At 30.8% G+C, this 25,915-nt stretch overlaps 2 protein-coding genes across 2 annotated transcripts in view; both read right to left on the bottom strand.

Moving 5' to 3' along the window:
- Positions 1-487: 487 nt before the first annotated feature.
- Positions 488-5,078, bottom strand: LOC130901048 (dnaJ homolog subfamily A member 1). The gene is made up of 4 exons (XM_057812124.1): positions 4,541-5,078; positions 4,251-4,486; positions 3,593-4,012; positions 488-1,114 (listed from the first exon to the last, which is right to left on the bottom strand). Exons 1-4 carry the CDS (start codon positions 4,816-4,818, stop codon positions 840-842), a joined length of 1,209 nt encoding a protein of 402 aa, XP_057668107.1. The 5' UTR covers positions 4,819-5,078; the 3' UTR covers positions 488-839.
- Positions 5,079-10,225: 5,147 nt separating this feature from the next.
- The window catches only part of LOC130901483 (homeobox protein six1-like), a 54,379-nt gene continuing 38,689 nt past the window's right edge, over positions 10,226-25,915 (bottom strand). Inside the window, exon 5 of the mRNA XM_057812914.1 lies at positions 10,226-11,367. Coding sequence (XP_057668897.1) covers positions 11,160-11,367 — 208 coding nt within the window. The 3' untranslated portion in view covers positions 10,226-11,159. The remainder of the gene's footprint in view (positions 11,368-25,915) is intronic.

Below are 25,915 nucleotides of genomic sequence, written 5' to 3'. Positions count from 1 at the left end.
CGCTGTTGTATTAGGATAAATGTGATCTTAAGTTTTTATAATTATTGTTTAAAAATTATTATTACAAAAAGAACGTGACTAATCACTGATGATTATCAATTAATATTATTTCCAAGCTGTTTTTCTTTCAACATTATAAAATTAATGATGACAACACCGCTGTTACACTTATTGAATGATAGCTGGTATATTCAGTAGAGTATAGTGTACATTTATATGTATGAGAAGAGAGAACATTATATAAACTGCAAACTAGAGAGAGAAGGACAAGTATTTATTTTTGTAATCAAGGCGCGTTCGTTTTATGAACAATTACAACGTTGTCAATAGTTTGAATTTATCGGAATACTAAGGTAAATTCAATTTGATATTAGATCGTTCTCAAATCATACAGGGTGGATCATTTTCCCCGAATATCTATCTGCCCGGGAAAGAAACTAAGGATTAGAGGAGGAAATATGGATTATACATAAAAAACGATTAGTAATTGAGATTATGTGTTGATTTACTGATATTTCACAATATTGAATACAATGTAAAATAAAGTTACCTAATTTTCGATAATATGCAAGTACACGTGAATAAATTATCTAATTTCAAATGACAATATTAATAATAGCCAGTTATACAACATTTTCAGCTATACAAGCGCACAAAGAGGGACGACAAAACACCATAAAAAACAACCTCATTCGAAACATGAATGTTACAATGAAAAAATAAACAAAAACGTAAAAAAAATCACATTTTTTCGTACTTTTTGCACATCCAGTCAATTTTCGTATCCCCCTTCGCGTTAATATACCGTCAAAGTGAAAATTTTTCTACTGGATAATAAATTAATTAGCGGCACATTGTACCCGTTGTCCTTGTCCGTGCATTTCGTCGTCTTCGTCGCACGCGTTCTTAGATGACCTTCTTCTCGCTTCCGTTTCCGGATCGAAATCGACGAGCATCACTTCCTCCGCGTTGTCGGATATCATGATTTCTTCTCTTGGAGGCAGAACGTTCTCCAAAGCCGGAATAATTTCCGGAGGAATGGTTTTAGGGAATTGTACCATAAACTGAATGATAAGACGGCCTTTCTCGAAGGGATTCTTATATTGAGGCATACCTGTTTTCAATAAATTAAATAAATAAATTTCGAAAATTTCATCAAACAAATATAATCAGAATTATGGAAATGGATTATTTAAAACTCCCCAAACCACAATGAAATACAGATTTCGAAAGTGTTAATTGTCAAACAAATTGTCAAATTTATTTTGAAAATAAAAAAAAAACATTAATAAACATCGATAGTTTCCAAAGTTTTAATTTAGCCCAGGGGCTACCATGTAAGAATTACACAAAAAGCAAAATCAACCCTACGCCGATGTGTGTTTTTGCCCTAGGAGTAAAAATTTTTATGTTGAAAATTGATATAGAACCAAATTTCAACCAAAAAATGTTTTTAACATATTTTTAAAACATCAATAGTTTTTTAGTTATGTGAGATACCACGTTTTTAATAGATTTTTCAGGAACAACTCATATACTTTTTTCAGAAAAAGTATGAGACACAAAAATAAAGCTTTTAAAAAAATTATAGAGAATGGTTTTTTTAAATTTTCTTAAGGATAAAATACAAACCGAGAGTTGTGACTTATTGAACATTTTTATAGAATGAAAATTTTTTAAAATTCAACGTCGAGTAACAGAAAAACCATCAACTTTTCAAAGTAATTGCATATAATCTTTTTCAAAGTACTTTTAAAAAGCTTTAAAATGAGAGTTAATAGAATTCTCTAGCATAAAAACTAAGAAAGTTATGGGCCAAATAAAATATTTCTTTTGTAGAAAAATACAGAAAAAATACTACCCAAATTGCAATTAAAATATAATCCAGTAATGATTTATTTTATTTAGTACTAATAATGATTTTTGGAAGTTTTAACGACTTAGAATGCAAAATTTCGAAAAGAATTACAATAGATTTCGATTCCAGTCCTGTGAGCTGTAGGACCTTATTCTTAATGGAGTAGCTTACTTATTTCCTTATTTCTTGAATTATAAAGACAAAAAAAATTACAAAGAATAGGTAAAACCAAACTTCAATATGGTATTTGGAGATTCAAATCATTTTTCAGTCAAAGGAAAAGAGAGGAATTGTTTAGTAGGGTGAAAGTCCCAGAAGAAGCTTTAGCAAACATTAAACCCTATTGAATAAACGGTTTCAACTTTGCTCAATCTCGGAGCTAAAATATGATCAAATCAGTAGCTGTAGCAAAAGGAAAACAAAATAAATTTTCTAAGACTAAGCAATACTTGAATTTTTGGTTTCTTGGAAACTCAAAGTGTCTTTGGACTACCCACACATTTCCCAATTAGAAATAAAGATTACATATTAGGTTAAGTTGGATCATATCAAATTAACTTCCCACTCTTGTGATCTGTGGAGCACTTTCCTCAATTGAGTAGCTTTGTTATTTCCTCCTTTTGTAGATTATAAGGATAAGAAAATGATAAATAAAGACGAAAGATTATGTCAAACTGGATTTCCAAGGCGATATTTGGGGACAAAATAGGATCAAATTAATAACTGTAGTTGTAGCAGAAGAGGAACAAATTTCTTAAGCCTCAATGGTCTTATTTATCTGTTGCTAAAGGTTTTTTAGAAGCTCCAAGTATCATGGGACTGTCATCATTTAGGACTATGCATCCTGGAAACTTTTCTCAACTGTTTTTTCCCATTGATTTCATCAACAAAAACAAATGTTATGTAGTTAGTAGGACCTTTTTCTCAATGGCATGGCTTTGTAACATCCTTATTTGTTGCAAGGTTTAAAAAGAACAAATGAAGACAAAGAATAAATGAAACTGGGCTTCAAAGATGATATTTGGAGATTCATTTTTGGTAAAAGGTATTGACTTTCCCCAACTCAGAGCAAAAATAAAATCAAATTAGGAAAAAAATAAATTTTCTTGGACTGAGTAATCCTCAGATCTTTTATTTCTTAGAAGCTTCAGATGTTATTGGATCACTACCATTCAAGTTCCTAATAGAAACAAAGTTTATGTTAGAGTTAAGTTGGATCATATTGAATTCAATTCCACTCCTGTGTAGTGTAGGACTTTTCCCTTAATTAAGTAGCTTTGCTATTTCCTCCTTTTGTAACTTATAAGGATAAGAAAAGGACAAATGGAGACAAAGAATAGGTCAAATTGGACTTCCAAGGTGATATTTGGGGATTCAGACCAATTTGATCCTTAGGAAAAGAGAAGGGTGGTTTAGAAAGGAAGAACTTTCAGAAGAAACTTTAACAAGCATATAAAAATTTTTTTTATCATCCTATACTCTGCTAACACATCAATTTTCCATTACCTCAGGGCCAAAATACAATTAAATTAGTTCAGTTTAAATTAAAAATAGTTTTTATTAAATCACATTTCATTAGGTTAGGTCAAATTAAATAAAAACTGATGCAAAAATTTAAAAAACTATTGATATTTAACACGTTCACTGCCTATTTACTTGTAAATCTGGATTATACTCAATTATCAGTGAAAATGAATATGAAAAATGTAGATTTATAGTAAATTTGTGACTAACCTTCATTCAAAACACACTTATAATCTCCATGTTTGATAACCTCTCCTGGAAGTGCGGTAATAACGAGTTCCCTGGAGTCCAAAGTCCGAATAGTTTTCTGGAAACCGCACAATGCCTCCACCAGTTGTATATCCATTCTCATAAACAAATCATTTCCGTTGTGTCTTCTAAATACTGGATGTTCTTTTTCATCGAGGATAATTATAATATCGCCAGGTTCTAATTCAGGTTCTTGATCACCTTCCCCATTGAATATAATTTTTTGACCATCGGTCATACCCTTATCAATGTGTACTTCTAATACTTTACGTTCACGTACAACTTTTTTACCATTACATTGTTTACAACGGTCTTTAGGATTAATGCGTTCACCTTGTCCTCGACAATCAGGGCAAATTGTCTGAATTTGTTGAAGCATTCCTAACAAATTTATCATTTATTTTTTTCGTGATTTTATGTATAATTTCATATAAAATCAGTTTAATGGTGACATTACAAATTATTTTGGTCTTTTTAAATTGACTTTATATGAAAAGGGAGAGAAAAAAATCAATATGAATCATTAAGAAGGATACATAACAACATCTAAGAAGTAAAAAGTTGAAGAAAGTTAATCATTTATTTACACAAAAATTAAATTTTCGGAATATTTACTCACCTACTCCTAAATGTTGAACTTGTACTTGCATTCCAGTACCTCTACACGTAGGACACTGTTCAACTGCCCCTTTCTTTCCACCACGACCTTCACATTTATCACAAATAACATTTTTTTGTAAAGCCAATTTCCTAACTGCTCCTTTGTAAAGTTCTTCTAGAGTCACTGTTAATTGATGAATTACATCTTTACCTCTTCGTTCTTTTCTACCTCTACCACTTCCAGCGAATCTACCACTAAATTAAAAAACACGTGAAAAGAAATTTTTTTTTTACAAAAATTTTACGTACTTGAAGAACATGTCGAATAGATCCATTGGACTTGAGAATCCTCCGCCGCCTCCTCCTTCTTTTAGTGCCTGTTCACCTCCTTGATCGTAGATTTTCTTTTTTTCCGGATCCGAAAGGACTTCGTAAGCCTGTGAGATTTGTTTAAACTTTTCCCCTTCATTAGGATTCTTATCGGGATGATATTGTAGAGCTAATTTCCTATACGCCTTTTTTAAATCGTTTTGGGAACATCCTGGTTTAACACCAAGAATATCGTAAAATTTCGTTTCCTTAACCATGCTCGAATTCTATACTTTATGTAATCCGATAAAAAGTAGCTTTATAAGTTTACTGCTGCCGTTAAATAACTCGACTAACAACTTTACTTTAAAGGATAATGCACCAAATTAATTATGTTTATAATCCAAACTCTCTGGAAAATTCTACAATGACCTCGAATCACTAAATGCTTTGTACTTCGTCGAGAACCAACAAAAAAAGAGAAATTTCTATTCTAGAATTATCGATAAATCGTCACGATGACGTACAAAGTGAAGCCAATTTTATATAACGTTTCATTTTTAATCGGCTGCATTTTAATATTCATTTATATGTTAAATCATTATCAAAAAATATTTTTTACACTCATATGTATTAAGAAATATAATACATCAATTTCTAATTCAAGTCTTCAATTAAAATTAATAATATATTATAGATAATCGACCAGTTAGGATGCTCGCCAAAAATAGGCTTAACCGATAATCTTTACGAAAAATAAATTTATCTCAAAAATTAACGCGAGTTATAAAAATTTATACTTTGAAATCTTTATTTTATGAATTTTCTTTGTTCATTTATCAAAAATTTATGGAAAAAATAAAGTTAAAAACAAAACAAATAAATCATAGAACTAAACAATTGGACCATAAAAATATATAGTATAATAAATATAGTTTCATCTTCAGCATGATTGATTACCCAGTAGTACAAGAACACAATAAGGAAAAACGAAGATTCTATAATTATTTAAACAAAAAATTAAATTAAAATATTTATTTGATATGAAGATACATGATATCAATGAACTATTTTTCTTGACCACCATTTTGTTAGATTAATCGTTTAAATAAGAATTCATTTTAAATTATTCATTACATACTAGTAATTTCTTGAAAATTGCGTGTTATATATTAAAAAATCATTGTTTTAATAACTTTAAAGAAATTAATGTTGAATTGTATTAATTAATAATAAAAAAAATAAGCCTTCTGCAATATAAAATGAAAATTTTTCAATAGATTAATGGTTTGGTTCTTTTAACGATTAATCGATTAATTCAATAGAAGTAATATATTTACTAGTGATAAAATATTTTATCAAAGCGATTGAAAATCATACATAAAAGATATAATTGAATACATTTTATTTATTATTGTTATATAGATTTATTTACAAAAATTCATTTAGTATATTGTAATGAATCGATACTACAATATATCGATACTGATCGAAATGTATGAAATTTTTGACAGAATCAAGCCTTTATTTGTATATGTAGTGTTGTATAATTATTTGCTTGTATGTGATTGTGTGTGATTTAAAACTTACTAAAACAGTATAATATATTCTCCATACTGTATTATCACTCTAATTTTTAATATATATTTAAAATGAATACCGTGATTCCTACTAGTGGGATTTCTCAAAGTGATAAAGAATTAAATTTAAATAAGAACAAAAGTAAGAATGAAGAAAAATCGTTAAATCGTTTGAACTTTACAGTCACTACTCAAAGAATAATCCTAAATGTATTCCATGCTATAGCAAAAACTCATCATCAATCTATAGCAGTAAAAAAAACTTCCGAATTGACTAACGTCGATATACCGACCATATACAAATTAATCAAAGAAGGAATACAAACTAAAAAATCTCGATTATTACCGGTAAGTCCTGTAATTGCAACGGCAATCGAAAATGCTATACAAGAATTACAATCATCACGTAAAAGTCTTTCAATAAAAACTATTGTGAAACTAATCAAACTCAGGTCACCTGAAATAAAAGCTAGTCCAGCAATGTTGCGTCTTTGGATGAAAAAACTCGGATACAAATACGCGTTAATCCCTCAGAAATTTTCCAGTAGGCAAGAAGTAAAAGATTTCTTAGTGGCACATAATTTACCTTTCGAGGAAACTTACAGTAAAAAGGAATTATTGGCTGTCATAACTAGATATAAATTTAAAGCAAAGAGATATATTTTATATAAAAGTAAACCTGTACCCTAAAAAAACTTCCATGGTTTATGAGAACAGTTTTGTGATTCATGTAAGACAATGTTTATCAGTTACAATGTAATTAAATAAATTGGTAAAACGATGAAATGTGTAATTTAAAGTTGAGTATCTACATTATATTTTATATTTAGAATGTGGTTTTATTCATTTCTTTTACTCATTTACGAAATTAAACATCCATTCCTTATACACCTATTACATGAATTTTGAAACATCTAATTGTGAAGATTGGTTAGGTTATTCTTGTTTCTCTTGTAACTTGGCCTTTGTCTATATGATTACTCAACTAGGAATAACATAGAAAATTAAAAAGTAGTTATTCAGGAAAAAACTTTTGAATTGTAAGTAGAAATTTTGAACCTCACTTTTACTTGCACAAATGTTGATTTGAAAACAGCTAATTATTGAAATTATTTAATATGGGTGGACAAGCATTTGTCCATTTTCAACAGAAATATTTGTTTAAGATATGGAATAACTAACTTTTAGACTTAGTGGATATGATTAATATAAAAAAATCACTTTTGAACTTTTTATTTCCAGTTATTATTTATACTTTAAATTTCAGATATAGATAATTGCAAATATCTTGTTTCTGGGTTTTTTGTCTGGACCGTTTTGTTTTTACTACAATCATAAATATGATTTTTGAGGTGCTTTTCAATTATTTTTGACCCCCCATATGAAATCCATCATTTTTTACTTATAAAATATTGTCAATTAAAAATGAAGCAAACAAAATAATTTACGACTATAACCAAATTAATTATGACCAATTTTTTGAGATATTTTAATATCTACATTTTTAATTGGAACAGTTTTTCACATCATTTCACGTTTCTGAGATATTTACTAATTTTAGTAAATATCTTTTTTGATTTTTGAGGAGATTTTGAATCTTTTTTAAAACTCCTAATCAAATTTAACATTGTTTATCAAGAATGTGTGTCGCATTTTCTAATATCATATTAATTAACCGTTTAATTGAAGTAAAGATTAACTAATGTCACGTATTTGATTGATATTGTCCTACTTATAAAAAATATAATTCTATCGACATGTAAGTTGCCGATCCATTGGCGTAAATGAATGCTGTGTTACATTGAGTATTTTAATGTGAAAAAATGATGATTAATTACCTAGGATTGATCAATATATAAGTTGAAGTTTCGCAAATTACATAATTTTAATTGCTTGCATATCCTTTGGTCCCCGCAAACATTTGTATGAGGTCAAGACACAAAACTAGCATTTATTCTTTAGTCAGTAATGTGAATATTTATTTTTTGTAACTTATATCGGTTTTAACGGTTCTAACTGCTAATAAATAAATTATAGAATAAAAAATATACTAGCATTTCGAAGTTTTTGTTGTCATTCAGTATTCAAAATCAGTCGAGTATAAATTTGCTGTAATGCAAGTTGCAGACCCTCTGGCGTAGATGAATGTTCTGTTGCGTAAAATATTTTTCTGTCATAGATATTTATCGTTGAATAATAAATAGTTTTTAATAAGATTTAAGTAAAAAGGATTGTTCAATACATAGGGGAATGTTTCGTACTTCGAAATTATGTTTTCACGTCACCTAGTGTTCACCAGTATAATTTTGATGTAATGTAAATTGCCAATAGGCCTAGGTGAGTGTTGTGTTGCATACAGAATATTTCTGTGGTATACATAAAAATATATAGGGTTTAATGATATTCAACTAAATAGGGCATGATGTAAAGATTACAAGGTGTGCTATAGCGCATCAGCTGGGAAGCAGCCAATGAGAATTCGCTCCCAAAACGACGCGCCAATTTTGGAGCGAATTCTCATTGGCTCTTGAGAGATGCGCAGAACGAGTCGAAAAATGAGCCCTCGGAAAGAACACACCTTGTAGTCTTTACATCATGAAATAGGGGAAGATTGAGCATTTCGAAGTTGTGTGTTTAACTTCCCAATTGTATTGGTTACTTCAGTTTTAGTTTATTCTTTGTTATTTTGGTGTTTTTTGTATTTACGAAGACTCTTAAGGCCGATTCATAAACTTGATTTTCCGTTTGGCGGTGCCGTTCGCGGGTGACGTTTGCCGTCTGACGTTTGTAGCCAATTTTACATCCTATTCATAAACTTGACGTTCTGTCGTTAACCTAAAAATTTTGTTATTCTTTTTGACGTGTCTACTGCTTTTTATTTTTGTGGACCACCATAAACAAACAAACAGAAATAGAAATAACTAACGTTATACGTCAAAATTGAGTGGCAAACACAAACGGATGTGATTGGCTCTTTTCATAAACTTGACTTTCCGTTTGCCGTTGCCTTTAACGTTTGTTGTTACAAAATTAAAAACATAGAAATTCATGAGACCATTCATAGTTGCCTTTTTGCCTATTGTTCTGCCGTTGGTGACATAAATAAATTTTATCTTTTCCCGTCGTCCGTTCGTAGCAATAGAAAAGAGCCAATCAAATCCGTTTGCGCTTGAAACGTGATTTTGACGTATGACGTTAGTTATTTCTCTTTCTGTTTGTTTGTGTATGGTGGTCTTTTGGATTTCATTGTTTTTTCTTCGTTATTTTCCATAATATCGACCATAAATACCGGATTACAAACAAAAACTTAGAAATATCACGACAACAAAAAGCAGTACATACGGCAATGGCAAACGGAAAGTCAAGTTTATGAAACGGCCTTTACTTAAAGGTATTTTGAAAATATAAAATAAAAAACGTAATTGATAGGGTCTAGAAGGTAATAATTAATTTTATCCTAATCTAATGGAGGAAAAATACTAGAAAATTAATAAAATAATCAACTGGTTTACTTTTTTTGCACTGTATTATATATTTTTAGTATAATTTTGTCAATTTTATTATTGGGAAATAAATGAAGATACTAACGCTCATGTATATAGTTGATTTAAATCGCTATCATTATATCTATAAACCAATCACAATGTAAAATTAACGATATTTTTCTAGGAAAATTTTTTTAAAAACAAACTAATTAGGACACAAAGTGACATTTCACCCTAAACTAGAAATGCGATTCCTTGTTAGTTACTTTTTAACATAGATACATCTATAAGGATGATTCTATATACCCATGGCTATTTTTAATTACTCAAAAATAATCAAAAAGAATTTTTAATGCTTTTGAATTTTGAAAATGGGTTTACAAGAATCAGATATCAATTTTTCAAAAAAATAATGAGAAAAAGGAATATTTCTATTTTATTTTGATAACTGCAATGCAAAAAGTATAGGACTACATAAATTGAAATCGATTTTTAGAAAACTCGCGTTTTTAACAAAATAAATCATAAAATTTGGCGTTAGTCCTTACATATTTTTTGCTGGGGAGTATAGAAGAGATAGCAGTCAATATAACTGCATCAAGGGGTAAAAAAATACAAAATTTCGTCAAAAATTTAATTTTTTTTTCAACTTTGTGTTTTTTTTTTCATAAAGTGTAAACAAAACTTTATAAATTAACATAAACTTGTTTTTCATATAGTCACAGCAATATTATATAAACAATGAAGGTGTTTTTGAAAAAGGTCATAATAAAAGCGGGATGTCACTATTTAAAACGATATTTGAAATATTTTGAAAGCGATAAAGATCAATTAGATATAATACTTACTATTCGACCGTTTTATATGTCATAAATATTTCAATTTTTTTAATTTCTAACTCAACATTCAAAGTAATCTCATTGTTTTATATTTCTTAGACCTCCACATTATTTTCACAATTTGGCAACTTTCGACTATGACGTTTATCATTTTTTTTATAGTCTCGAGATTGAGCCATAACGGACTAAAGCTTAATTTTACAAGTTTAAACCTGAACATGCAAACGTTATCGGCGATCTGAGAGTAGTTTAAACTTCAGTTTAATATGAAATTAATGATTCCAACCTAACTTTTTCAAATTTTTTACGTTTTTATGATGATGCCTTGTGTAAAAAGTTTTAGATTTGTTAAAATAACTGAAGATATGCATTTCACATTTAATAAACTCAACGATGATAATGAGTATTAGCAGCTAAATTGATTGACACACAATAATCCACGTGAAATTCTTACCAACGAGTGATAAATTATCGGATTTTGGGGTCTACTTCTCTGTACTTCCTCGGAATAGTACCGCCATCTAACGAGAAGGAGGTTAATTTATTTTGCTAATTAAGTTATAAGTATTAAAAACAACGTTTTATATTAAAAGAAGAATTTTTTTCTAAATCGCTTTCAAATATTCCCATTGTACAATATTTCTATGTAAGTTTAACTAAAGTCTTTCTAAAAATTGCCACTGTTGAGATAACTTTGAGGTACGATTAACCATTGTCACAACGCTTGATAATCTTGAAGCATTTCAGGAGGTCCTTGATGATACATCGGTTGACAGGAATAAGGAGTCGGCGCTGTAATCGTCTGATAAGGATTCAATTGATTTTGCAATAATCCGCTAGGTGCGTACGTCATTTTATGACCTTCATTTTCACTGTCCGATCCACTCGAATCGAGGTGGGGTTTTTCTGAACTGGTTTGAGTACTGAAACAGACAAATCATCATTATTTGGACGTAAAATCATTCCACTATTATTCGTATTCAGTCGTACGAATATTAAATGAAACACTCGTAGATCAAATCGAACAATCGACGAGAGATAAGGCTCCTTCAATTAGACATAACATTGAGTACATCGAACCTAAAAGAACAAGTATAAAACTGGAGGATATCGAATGAGTCGTCTCTCTATAATCATAGAATAATTTTGTTTAGACTAGAGTCAGAAATAAGTAGGAATCAAAAAAAAAACGATTGGGCAACATATAAAATCAATCTAACTATAACATAGAGGCCTGGAGCAAGCTCTCAGAGAAGTGATTGAGGCCATACTCGATGCATACGAGTTGCCACATACAAAAAAGTAAGAAAGGTAGCGATGCTCCCTGGTGGAATGATCATCTGAAACACGGGACCTCTTTAACAGAGCAAAGTGTTTCGGGGACTGGCAGAGCTACACCAGAAAACTCTTCAAGACTTTACAAAGTCTTGGAGAAGGGCAAAGTCGATACAACCATGGCACTGGTGGAAACCGGATGGCAGATTCACGGAGAGCGAAGAGGACAGAGCACAGCTTTTGACTCACTTTCCGGTAAGTGGCAATCCAGCCTCAGTACACAAAAGAACAGAACATAGCAAAACTATGAGAGAAACTGCAGCAATTGCAAAACAAGTATGTCTTCCGGGGTACGTGTGGCGCCACTCAATTTGAGCGATTCTTCAAACTACAAAAGAGAGGACTAAAGAGCAGAGATTTCTTCCTTCCATAATCATGTTTGAATCCATTTGCGGAACGCGGAGCGCGACCTTTAGTTTAGAATTAGTTAAGGCTCAATATTTTACAATGCAAAAAAATGCACAATCACTTGCCAATTGAAATCAAATCGATATCACCTTTTCCGCATTTCGCAATAATTTAAAGGCATTTTTACTGGAAAGTGCTTTCTACTCAGTAAACGATTTCTATTCTAATAAAAATATTTAATTCCGGACATGCTGATACTAGTTTAATTTTGCTATGGGCTTATATACGACTTGTATTGTAATTATTACCTATTATTTTGTTATTCATTGAAATTTTATTTTATTTGTATCTTTATTTAGTTATTTTTATGTTTTCTTTAGTTTTCACAAGCTTTTATCTATAAATTGTAACAATTTGACAATAAAGCATTTCTAATAAGTGATCCATCCTTCTTCTCTGTTTTTTCTTGCTGGTCAGTCAGCTCCCTCACATGAATGTTGGGGTAGATCGTATTCAAGATCCCGCTAATCAATTCAGAAATCAGCAAACCACCTATTAAGTGATTCTTCTTCTCTATTTTCAATTTCCATACTAGTCGGTCTCTCCCATCTGAATGTTGATGTGAGTCATTATATCTTCAAGTCTTTTTCTGCCGTTCTTTTCTTCAATGTTCTCATGATTAAGTTTCTAATTGAACAAGAAACTTACACTACTTGTTTTTAGGCATCTTTTCTGCTGATGAGGTGCAGCTCAATGTAGTTCCAACTTGAATCTACCTCTAGATACCTTCTACAAACTCAACATCCTTTCATTCTATCTAGAGAACGGCAGGCGGTTCAATAAGTGATCCTTTTTATATATATTTTCATTTTTCTCTCTGGCATAAGTCTCTTATCTGAATGCCGAGGTGGCTGATTATTTCTTCAGATCTTTTTCTGCTGATGTTACCCACGATACCTTGAATTGTTTTTTGGTTCAGCTTCTAAATAATCAAGTAGAGTGCACTGCTGGTCTCAAACAGATTTTCTGCTAGATTTAGAGCATATTTTTACGACTCTTAGTGGTGTAGTTCTTACAGTAGATGACGGCATTGATGAGGTGGATTGTAGTCTTCAATTCCATCTTCCTTGTACTAATTCTGCTCATTTATCTTGAGATTAACGACCGTTCTAATGAGTGATTTGTTCAGAACATTTTTCTTGCTGGTTAGATCTCTTCTGAATTTTGAGGTGGATCATTATTTCTCCATCTGATGGTACTACCCACGTGGTAAATGTATATATGTGTAAGCGGATCCAGCTTCATATCTTCTAATCACTAAATAATCGATGTTTATGCTTCATTTGTTGGTACCAGATGACTTCCAGTTACCTTCTTATATCTTCCTGATTAACACTTGGGTGTACTTTGAGTTGTTTCTTTCTTTAGTAGTATGTGTGGATGGTGCTAGTTCCGCCAAAGTTGAACTAGATTTTTTTTCGTTTAATTAATTTTTGGTGTTAGTTTTTCAGACATTTTGAAACATAAGGCTGGTTAATTATGCCGTTATTGCGTTTTTTGTTTCTGTAATAATAGCATTTGTTGGTAATTTTTGAATAATTGCGAGCTATAGAATTCTATAGAACTTATTTGGGAACAGAATAATTTTTTTTCGTTGTCTACTGACTAGAGATATGAAATTGTTTTATTTGTTATATCCAAAAAATTTTAATGATCTTTTATTTATACAATTTATCTATATTTCTTCACTCTACATACTAATTTGAAAATCTGGCAACGTTGTTAAAATGTCACCTCTAATATTTAATAATTACAATTAAAGAAGAAGAGCATAATGAAGAATGAAAGCACCAGAATAATCAAAATTGCATATTCATATATATTTCGACTTAAAATTTTATATAAATATTATGAAAATATAGTAATTACATTAAATAAAGAAATTAAGTTTGTATGGTAATGTATAGATAATAACGGTTGTGTGTAGTGTTTCTTCCATATTGGATGAAGGAAAAGATATCAAATTACTCGAGTAGGAACAGAAAGAGAATCCCTGATGAAATTCGATATATTAAAAGTATTCGGGCATCCTGTTGATAAATATTCTCATGAAAAATCGCTGCGGTTTTATATACTCGTAAGTATTTTAGAAAATGTTCGCAATTTTGACATTTGTTGTAACAATATAGTAACCGAAATCATTACTCGTGTACTTGGGGAAATTACATTCTAAATGTTGGCAGCCGTGTGGTATCCATATGCGGTGTTGTAAGATTTATTGTTCTCAAAATCCGACAATTATATGTGGGCTTTTGGTTTTTAAATGTATCGTTCATCATTTTACAATCAATTAATTATTGAGTAGTAAAGTACAATTGTTGCTACTTAAGTTTTGAAATAGAAAAATAAAACAATTAAGTTCAATACACTATTTGCATGCATTGTTTCCAGTTCGATTGAGGTACCTCCAAAACATAATTTGAACGCATCAACCGCTTCTTCAGGTGTAGAAAAACGTTGACCTCGCAATTTATATTTGATTTGTAGGAATAAGAAGGAATCATTAAGTGCCAAACAAGGACAGGTAAGGCAGTTGACATAATAAGTTCGATGTTTTGACTGTTCAAAAACGTTTTTGTTTGAGCCGATGTTTGAGAGCTCGCGTTGTCGTAGAGGAGAATAATTAATACTCAATAAGAAGAATAACTATAGGCAACCAAACATACATTTGCGTAACTAAAGGTTCGTTCCCATCTGCTAATCTGGACCGTTCTTGGAACGGTTTTTGGAAGCGTTTAAGTAATATTTTCTGCGCAATCTCTAGACAAAGTACTTGCTATTAACCAAATGTCAAAAAAATTGTCCCGGAAACAGTTCACAAACGATACTTAAGGAGGTTGAAACACAAAACAGAATCGTTCATTTAACGGTAACTGTCCGGTTGGAGCACGTAATATGTATTGCGCAGTATCGTCTCCGTGCCAAGGTCGATTTTTTATGCGTTGAAACAAACTTTCAATTCATGTTGTTCTTGTTGCTATCTTGCCAAACAATAAATTATAAAATTCTTGTTTAACGAATATATTAATTAATTTCATGAGTATTCAATTTATTATTCTACTATAAATTTTAAAATTGCTTGAATACATTACGTTTATGATTGAAAAATTGGAAAATTTCCTCAAAACTAAATAGTAAATTATTAAGCCAATGACCTATTGTGACAGGCAAGAATGATGTCTAAACAGACAACGTTGTTTTGATGAAATATGATATCAACGTTTCTACATATACTCCATTATTTAGTTTCTCCTTCAACCCCAAGTGTGCGGGTAGTGTAGGGTAAGAGGCGAAACGTTCCCTGTCTGAATAAAGTACATCAAATAATAAACCGAGTCTTCCATATACTTTTTGACATAATTTTTATAAATACAAGGTAATAAATAGTATTTCAAATATCATCTATTTTTCGTTATTATAATTCATTATAATATACAAGGTATGTTGTAAATAGTAGTTAACAAATAACCATAATCAGTAATAGATTGGAGTTATTACTTGAGTTTTGAGATATGGCAACACTGATATGTCAAATCTGACATTGCCGTCATCAAGTTTGACATTTTTAATGGTGGGCGTACTCAGAACGTGTGTGTACGGGTGCTATTTGAATTGTTTACAGATACTTGAAACATCCATAATTTGAAGACAAAAGATATGATAATACACCATTTGAAAATCATAAAAAGTGTTCTTTTTTTATATTATTTGCTATAGAATAATTTTTATATAGTTAAACGGATATTATCGTCCGCTATTTGCAACAACCATCCAGGGCACTTTTTTTTATTGTGCCTTCCTTCACTTTTTATTCAATGATTTTTCTATCTTAGCGTGTAATAAGAAAAGAAGAATAAGAATACTGTCAACGTTTTAAGTTTCCAAGTTTTGTTGTTTTATTTTCGATTATATATAAAATTAGTTATTTTAACAAACTGATTGTGCATTAAGAGTGATATAAAAATTATCAAGTGTATTTTGTTGTATTGAAAATCTTATTATGTATACTTGATTCGTGTAGTTTTTCGCCATAATAACAAGACAAATATTTCGGGATATCTATTTACATTTACAAATCAGAAACTTTCAAAAACGGATTTTTGTTTGAATGATATACAATGGGACTAGATGTACAAAATTCGGTAGTGACTAGATAACGTGAGTTGCGAAATCAACTTTTATTCAAGTATATTTTCTAAATTGTACATGAATTTTTAATGAATAATTACTTATGTCCATGTAGTGTGTATGACGGAATAAATAATTAAATAATCGATTGAAAAATGCATTTTTGCTATTTTTAGATTGTACAGGTTGTCCCTGTGAAAGTTACGGATTATTAACCATGGTGTAATTTAGAAAATATACTTACATATAATTTCTGATTTCGCAACTTTAAATGCCTATAACTAGAGGGTCGTTTGAGAATTTTTTTTATGTCTCTGCATTATTTTCACGTCATCTTCTCACTCGTGAATTTTTTGAATTCGGAACACTCTGTATAATATGTAAACAACGTATAATATCGCATTTTTTAAAATAAGAGTTTTTATTATTCAATTATCAAAAACATGTGAGTTTATTACCTTATAATAATCTTTATTTTTCCATTGAACACGTGTGATTTTTGATAAACTATTAAAAGAAGAAAAAAATAGTAAATAGTGGGTTATACATACACGCCTACCTTACATTAATTTCGGGTTCGTAAGAAGGGCAGTAATTGCCAATTTAATGAACTCGTACCTAGTCGCCAGTAGGTACGTAACTAATAGCACTTGATATACTTTTAGTAGAAATTACTTGGGGACTTCATTTTAATGGTTGTTGTGACTCGACAAAACTACAGACGATGACGTCACATTATACAAGGTGTACCTAAACGTACGAGCGATTCTTAGAGATTTTGAATACGTACTAATATTAGCAATTTTTTGTTTATTTAGATTTGTTCATAAAGTTAACATAACTTCCTACTAAACGACACACTGTATTTTGTATTTCTAAATGGGAAAATAAAACTACCGATTACTTAAAATACCATGTTAGTACAAAAAAGTAATTGTCTAATGGTAAGAACCCATCAGGCGAAGAACAATTCAAAGAAATCAGTTTCCGAATCCAGTAGGGAACACTAATGACTGAATAAACAATTTTTGGGACCTTTTTGAAGGTTGTTGTTCTTTTCAGTTTACCGACACCCCACGAAGTATGTGTGTGAGTCAAGTGTTGCACATATGTTTGTCAAGCAATCACAGATGTTTCAATTCGCATTTAACTTTGTTTAGGTACAAATAAGTAAAAGCTAAGAAACTACCTGTCGCACAAAGTTGAATATGAATTGGGCGGTTAGTACATAAGCGCTTTTGTGCTACAGGGCTTTCAAAACAATTGAGAATAGAAAAAATAATAATTTTACATAAATAGTATAACAATATACTATAATAGAATTTTGTAAAGATTTCAACTAAGAAAAGAAAAGAGAGAGATGGGCTATTTTGCAAAAATAAAACCTACACAAGGAAATTCAATAAAAAGACATGAAAACTCCAAATGCCATTTACATAATAACGTAAAATATAAGTCATTGGGATTAACCAATAAGATTGTGCCGATAAAAACATGGAAATTTGACAAATACGTTAATAAGGTGAGTTTTTTTTTGGAAACATTGGTTAAATAACTAAAAATTATTACCAAGAGCCAGTACTGGCATCTATTTACTTGCAAATAGTATTAGATTAATTGATCTAACTCTCTTAAAATCGTATTAGTCCGATCTAATTGTCATCCACGAATGAAAAAGCACTTAAGAATCATGTACCGTGAAAAAACTCATAAAAATATTAAAAAAGTTATATTTAGCATATGTAGTCATAATTGTTTGTATTTAAAATCAATCCATCGTTAAAATTATAAAAATCAATGGTTGCCATGTGGGGTCTGTACGCTGAGCATATATAACTAAGTTGTCAGATTTCTCTAGAACATTTAGAACAAAAAATACAACATACTAACAGTTGGGTTAGGTTACATTAAGTTAAGACAACGTCGTTTTCAATTTTTTAACTCGGCGTACTACGGTAATTTATAGATTTTCATGTAATAATTCATACAAGTAGTGTTTATATTTAAATGGGGGATGGAAATATATTTAGGTGGTTGAAAAATCGGGGAAAACTACCTCAAAAATCAGTTTTTTCAAAAAATCTCAAAAAAATGCGAAGGAAATGTCAAAATAAAAAAATTGTTTGAATAAAAATTATCTATAAAATTGTGTTATTGACTTATTTGCAATAGAAATTGAGATATTTGCAATAAACAATTTAATTTCATTACTCGGTATACGAGGATGGTCCCTTAAGTATCTGGCCTAACCTAGAGATGGCGGTAGTTGCTTGAAAAATACCATTGAATTAGAAAGTACACAATCTATACAGTATATGTTTCAAGTTTGGAGACTCCACGTTGTTTAGTATTTATTTGGCAGTCAACAATAGTGAACGATTTCAGTAAATTTGTAAATATGGAAAAATTGATTTTTGATATGTTAAACGAGGCCGTACGATCTACAAAGACCAGAATCGCGGTGGTCGACCAAAGAAGGCAAAGACAGTTCCATCTGCAGGCAAGATTATGGCGTCAGTTCTTTGGAATGGGATAATTTTCATTGACTAAATCCAGCAAAAATCATTTGGCTAAGAAAGTGTTGTTTCAATGCACCAGCTCACACATCCGTTATTGCAGATTTAACCCTCTCGGATTATTTTCTGTTCTCACACTTGAGAAAAAGGTTTTCCACAATGAAGAGTTGATGTCAGCAGTTTTTGGCTATTTTGAGCAGCTTGCCGATTCTTATTATAAAAAGGGTATCGAACTTGTTGAACATCGCTGGGAAAAGTGTATGGAGCTAAAAGGAGATTACGTTGAAAAATGAATATATTATTTTCCAAAATCTTTGTGTTTTCTTTGTTGTGCCAGGTACTTCTGGTACCACCCTCGTATAGAAATTTTCAGTCGAGTCCTTAAAAACTAATAAATGACCTTGGAGATATCATTTTTTTAAATTTATACAAGTTATTTTAGTTGTAAAATTACGTATATTCATAATTTTTGAATAAATCGAATTACATCTTTAAGATCATTTGTTAAATTCTTTGGTAATTATACACTTTCACGGTCACCTGGTTTTTTGGCTCTAGAAAATCGAAAAATGGATGGATTTTAATGATCTTGGTCTCAAAATGTTCCATTTTACGGCGGATTTATAAAAAAAATTAGTAGAAATAGCTGGAATGAAAATTTCTCATAGTTTTACTGTTTTAAATCGTATAAAAAAACGGTTTTGCAAAATAATCCTTTACAAAAAATTATGGTAATTATACACTTTCGCGGTCACCTGGTTTTTTGGTTAGGTTAGGTTAGGTTAGGTTAGGTTGGCTCTAGAAAATCAAAAAATGGATGGATTTTAATGATCTTGGTCTCAAAATGTTCCATTTTACAGCGGATTTATAAAAAAAATTAGTAGAAATAGCTGGAATGAAAATTTCTCATAGTTTTACTGTTTTAAATCGCAAAAAAAACGATTTTGCAAAATAATCCTTTACAAAAAATTATGGTAATTATACACTTTCACGGTCACCTGGTTTTTTGGCTCTAAAAAAATCGAAAAATGGATGGATTTTAATGATCTTGGTCTCAAAATGTTCCATTTTACGGTGGATTTATAAAAAAAATTAGTAGAAATAGCTGAAATGAAAATTTCTCATAGTTTTACTGTTTTAAATCGTAAAAAAACGGTTTTGCAAAATAATCCTTTACAAAAAATTATGGTAATTATACACTTTCGCGGTCACCTGGTTTTTTGGCTCTAGAAAATCGAAAAATGGATGGATTTTAATGATCTTGGTCTCAAAATGTTCCATTTTACGGCGGATTCATAAAAAAAATACGAAAATTAAAAAAAGTAAATATTTTTTACAGTTTCATGACTTTAAATGCAAAAAAATGACTTTCTACATATAATCCTTCGTAACTGTTTCTGACGTCGTGGAATCAAGTTCGTATATTTTTTTTCGCAATTTACATAAAAAAATGAATATTTTGAAAAAAAAGTTTTTCTACTATTTAAGGTTTAAAACTATTAAAAACCGCAAATTCAGCCACTACCCCCGTGTTTTTCATAAATTCGTCGTAAAATGGAACATTTTGAGACCAAAATTATAAAATTTTTCTATTTTTCGATTTTTAATAGTCCAAAAACTATTAACATTGAAGAATATTGTACGAAACTATTCACAAAAATTGATTGTTTTTCATCGATTTCATTTTAAGCTATAAAAACTGAAAAAATCATTCTTTTTGGATTTTTTCTTAAATTGTTTATTAATTTATGTAGAATACAAAAAAATATAAGAACTTTATCTGATAATGAGATAATTTTTTGTAAAGGATTATTTTGCAAAACCGTTTTTTTTACGATTTAAAACAGTAAAACTATGAGAAATTTTCATTCCAGCTATTTCTACTAATTTTTTTTATAAATCCGCCGTAAAATGGAACATTTTGAGACCAAGATCATTAAAATCCATCCATTTTTCGATTTTCTAGAGCCAACCTAACCTAACCTAACCAAAAAACCAAGTGACCGCGAAAGTGTATAATTACCATAATTTTTTGTAAAGGATTATTTTGCAAAACCGTTTTTTTTACGATTTAAAACAGTAAAACTATGAGAAATTTTCATTCCAGCTATTTCTACTAATTTTTTTTATAAATCCGCCGTAAAATGGAACATTTTGAGACCAAGATCATTAAAATCCATCCATTTTTCGATTTTCTAGAGCCAACCTAACCTAACCTAACCAAAAAACCAAGTGACCGCGAAAGTGTATAATTACCATAATTTTTTGTAAAGGATTATTTTGCAAAACCGTTTTTTTTACGATTTAAAACAGTAAAACTATGAGAAATTTTCATTCCAGCTATTTCTACTAATTTTTTTTATAAATCCGCCGTAAAATGGAACATTTTGAGACCAAAATCATTAAAATCCATCCATTTTTCGATTTTCTAGAGCCAAAAAACCAGGTGACCGTGAAAGTGTGTAATTACCAATTCTTTATATGAGATTTAGAAAAACAAATTCAAAATTTAAAATTTTTCGATTTTTTGTGAATTATTCAAAGCTTCCATTATAAATATCTTGGTTTCTATTCAAAATATGTCAAAAATGATTAGAGACGATTTTATAGAACATTTTAATCCCTACATTTTTTATTTGAATCTTTTTTCCATATCTTTTAACGTTCTCAAGATATTTCCGAGAAATTGATTTTTGGGGTAATTTTTAATTATTTTCTAAAATTTCTTATCGATCCTCATACGATGACCACTTTGAATACTTTATTTCTAGAGGAGTAATCTGGAAACCTTCATTAAGTAGTAAAAGCTCCAAGTACAGTCGCATTGTTGATATTACGATTTGCCATTGGAACATTCGCCTGATTTAGTCAATTCAGTAATTTTTTAAGAGCATTCCAAAAGATTCTAGAATAAGGTTTCAAATTGTGTGCGAAAGCTTCAGTTATTGATTACTTTGGGCATAAATAAAATAATTTCTAGTTTTTTGTTTCTGAAAATATATTGGGGGTCACAGTCGTGAAAAATAATTAAACGTTGATATAATGTGTTGTCACTTGTCCCATTCAACCCCACTAATCATACAATCATTGAGTATTTGATTCACTTTTTAACCACATCATAAACAATTAAAAGTTTTTTTTAATTAAGTTACTTTCCCACTTATCCCCACTAGTTAGGATTTTGAGGTTAGAATAACTTTTCTCGTACGAAATTCAGATAATAATAATAAAATATTTCATTGGGGATTTGATTCACTTTATAACCACAACATAAACAATTAAAAGTTTTTTTTTATTAAGTTACTTATCCCACTCACTCCCACTAGTTTCGAGTACAAAATTTATTACTAATTGTTATGGAAAGTTGAGGTAACGAGTACAATATGTATAACATATCAAAAAGCGTCGATGAAAATGTGTTAATTAAAGGTGGCGCCCTGTACAACTTTTCACACCTTCTTATATAGTTGTTGACATTCAATAATGAACTATGTTATTGAATTATTCAATTCGACATACTTCAATTCATCCACAATCGATACATTCATACTTCTACACCAGTGCCATTCTGGAAAGTTTTTAAACAACTGCACACTTTTCTCCCATTTGATATACTCTTTTTCCTCTTTATCCTTCATACTAATTATACAGTATGTTATTGAGTACTCATTTCACTTACAAATCATACCACAAACTATTGAAGGTTATTTTATATTACATTCCCCACTCACTCCTACCAGTTACTAGTTTGAGGTTATGGTGACTTTTCTTGTGAGAGCTATCAATATTAATTATTTGTTTATATAAATAAATTACAATGAAATAATAATGTAGTTTATAAATTATTTGAAATATTTAATACAATAACTCTTTTTCTAGTTTACAATTTGTTGTACAAATAATTCCGATTTGGTTTGTACGGGGATATAATAGAAACGCGAACCAGATGTGTGTATGTGTGTGAGTGTGTGTGTGTGTATGTAGATATACCACAAATACTCGTATCGGGTGTCGGTTTACTGAGTCATAAGTTAATTTTAACACTACGTCGCGTACTACTGGGTTCCTTGAAACTGAATAACTATGAATGTAATACTGTTTTAATATTTAAATCTAATGGAATTATTTGAACGTATAATAGATAAAAAAGAGATTAAATTTATTCGTTGATTGTTAGTTATTATATTTTTGTTATACTAAAATCGTGAAATTACATTACGTTAAGACAAAAGGTTTGTTCTTGGTAGCTGCTCTGGAACTGTACTGAAGTGGTCTAGTGCAGGCCAGTTCACGAGTGTATAGCATTAGTTCGATCAGATACAAAGAACGATATAGAGATGTAGAGCCACCGGTTCCAAATTACACTTATTGCACTGACTGAACTGACACTAAATTCAAGCAAGCAATATAGTGAACTGGGTGAACTAGTTCTCTTGCACTGCTACTAAAAACATCGACTCTAGTGCTAGTTCTGCTACAAAGAACGCTTTAGTGTACACTTCCTGTTCTGCCGGTGCAGCTACCGAGAATAAACTTATAACTACATTGTCAAACAACGTGTCAAACAGCATCTCCAATATGGCTGCCTTGACCAAACAAGTATGAATTTTATTTTGTTCTAATTATTAATAAAAATATTTTATATTTTAATATGACCTAGTTATTGACCTATAGTTTATTTTTATGTTCGGAACTAAGGAAATTATTACATTACATACATACATTATTACATATTCCTATAACTTGATACCAAAAAGACTAAGTACATGGTCATCAGCAGTAAACGATGGTGACCACTCAACAGAAATAAAATGTCGCATTGGGAAAGCTAGAGCAGCCTTCATTAGACTAAAAAACATCTTGTGTAGTCACGATCTAAGTTTACAGCTTCGCTTCAGGGTATTAAGAGTTTTCTATTCTTTTGTGTGGTGTGAAAGCATAGACACTGACGGAAGCAACTCTTGAAAAGCTCGAAGCTTTTTAAATGGTGAATATATCCTGCAATCCTGCATCTTATCATCCAGGAAAAAATAGAAGGAAAAAGAAGTCCTGGATGCATCATGGTTGGAAAATTTAGGTCAGTGGTTTGGTCAGACAACTAGTTCATTCTTCTTAGTTGCAGTGGACAAAATGATCGCCAACGGACGATAACAGACTCGCACTATAAGAAGAAGAAGAAGAATATGTCTATCTAAAGACTTAAATTGCGACCCTCGTACATCAAAAATTTTCACAATTCCACAATAAACTCAACCCCAACCCTACAGAGAAAAATGTCCCGACAATTTCTAAAACACATATTTAAAAAATGACGCTTTTCTCCCAAAAAACAATAACATCGAACTCTAGCAAACATTCCTAGTAATATAATCCACGGGCATTTTTTTTATATTATTAGTGAATGTTAATATTGACGGAATGGTAGATTTTAATTGAGTTAATCAAAAGTGCGATGCAGGCAACCGTATCAACCGACCGAACCACCAAGTATACCAACCAACCAAACCAATTCAGCAGATGTCTGATCAAATTACCACGGCGAGAGAGGAGGCGCGGAAGCCATAGACTAGAGGTGATTATTTGATATCCCGGCACAGCGACGGAGTTCAAAAGGATAAATAAAAAAAGAAAATTTTTCAAAATAATAGATAGAGAATTGTCGATTTTGAGGTTTGTCCATAAAATGAGCTGCCCAAGGAGATGCGGACGATAGGTACGCTGTTAGGCGGGATTTAGCGTGTTGCTTAGACCCCTTTCTTCTATTTCCAATCTAGACGAGCTGTCTACAATATTATTGTCTTGGTAATCGTGAAAGATGGAGCTTCCAGATTCTCAGGTGCGAATTATGTTCTGTGATTCGTTTTTTGAGACCTTCGGTGGATATTCATTAACAACTGTGTATGGTGTATGGTGAAAAGTGTATGAGTGTGCATATGGTACAGAGAATTCAAAGACGGACGTATAGAAGTCCATGGCAATCATCGTTTCAAGACGAAGTGATTGCGAAAGTGGAAGATCGAAAAGTGATGGTTCGGGTCCTCAACGAGATTATTTCTGATACAATCAAGTCCTGCTTTCACAAAATTTTGGGAAATCACCTAGGATTTGCCAAGGTTTTTGCAAGATAAGTCTCGAACATGCTGACGGATGAGAACAAATGGCAATGTATGGAAGCGACTCTCAATGATTTTTATTTTTTGCCTAAATTGAAGACGCACTTGGTAAGGACACATTTCACAAGTGACGAAGAGCTAAAACACAGGCATAAAGAAGATGGTATTATTCAATACTAATAAACATGTTTTTCAGGTAGCAAATACGAAAAAAAGTTATTGGAATAATTTGTTTGGAATTAACACCTAGTGCCTTATGACGAATTTCGAAATCAGTTGACGACAATAGTTTTCAATTTTTATTATAATTCAAGTTGTTTGTTAGCCAAACCTTTGACAAGGTTCATTACCTTTGAAAAGGTTTAGCAGACAGCATTGGTTTTCAAAATCAAGGAGTATCTTTCCATTACGTACCTGAAATTGGAACCTTGTTATGAAAAAATACCTGAAAAGTCCGATTCTGCTTGGCCGATTTTTCCTAAACTTGATTTCATTTTTTGCTTTTGTTCAACAATATAAAATTATGACTTCCAAATAATTTAATTAGCAACGTGAGTTGGAACAATCAATGGAGAAAGATATTTAGAATTGCCACTTTCAGACATACCCTTAGCCATTCGTTGCGACATGATGGCTGCGCGGCACATTATTCCATGTTTTAGATTATGGAATTGGAATTGCACGTTTCTTAATATGATCACCCAGATCTCCAGACCTAACTTTCTTATATTTTTATTTGTGGGACCTAATAAAACATCTCGTTTACAATGATAGAAGTATTTCAAAGGCAAAAATTCAAAGTGCTGTCCTATCCTCCTTTCAGCAACTGATTTCATGTATAGAAAATGATGGATGATATTTTGAACATTTTGTTTATTTAATGATTTGTTATCATTTTACATGAAAAACCTGGTAGTGACAGTGGTAAACGAAGGAGATGAAACCAGTAAATCAATAAAAGTCTGGCGAGA

This window comes from Diorhabda carinulata, chromosome X, assembly GCF_026250575.1.
Source record: "Diorhabda carinulata isolate Delta chromosome X, icDioCari1.1, whole genome shotgun sequence".
NCBI classification, from domain to species: Eukaryota; Metazoa; Arthropoda; class Insecta; order Coleoptera; family Chrysomelidae; genus Diorhabda; species Diorhabda carinulata.
The sequence above is the reverse complement of the archived record's forward strand: the minus strand, read 5'-3'. Positions and strand labels throughout refer to the sequence as shown.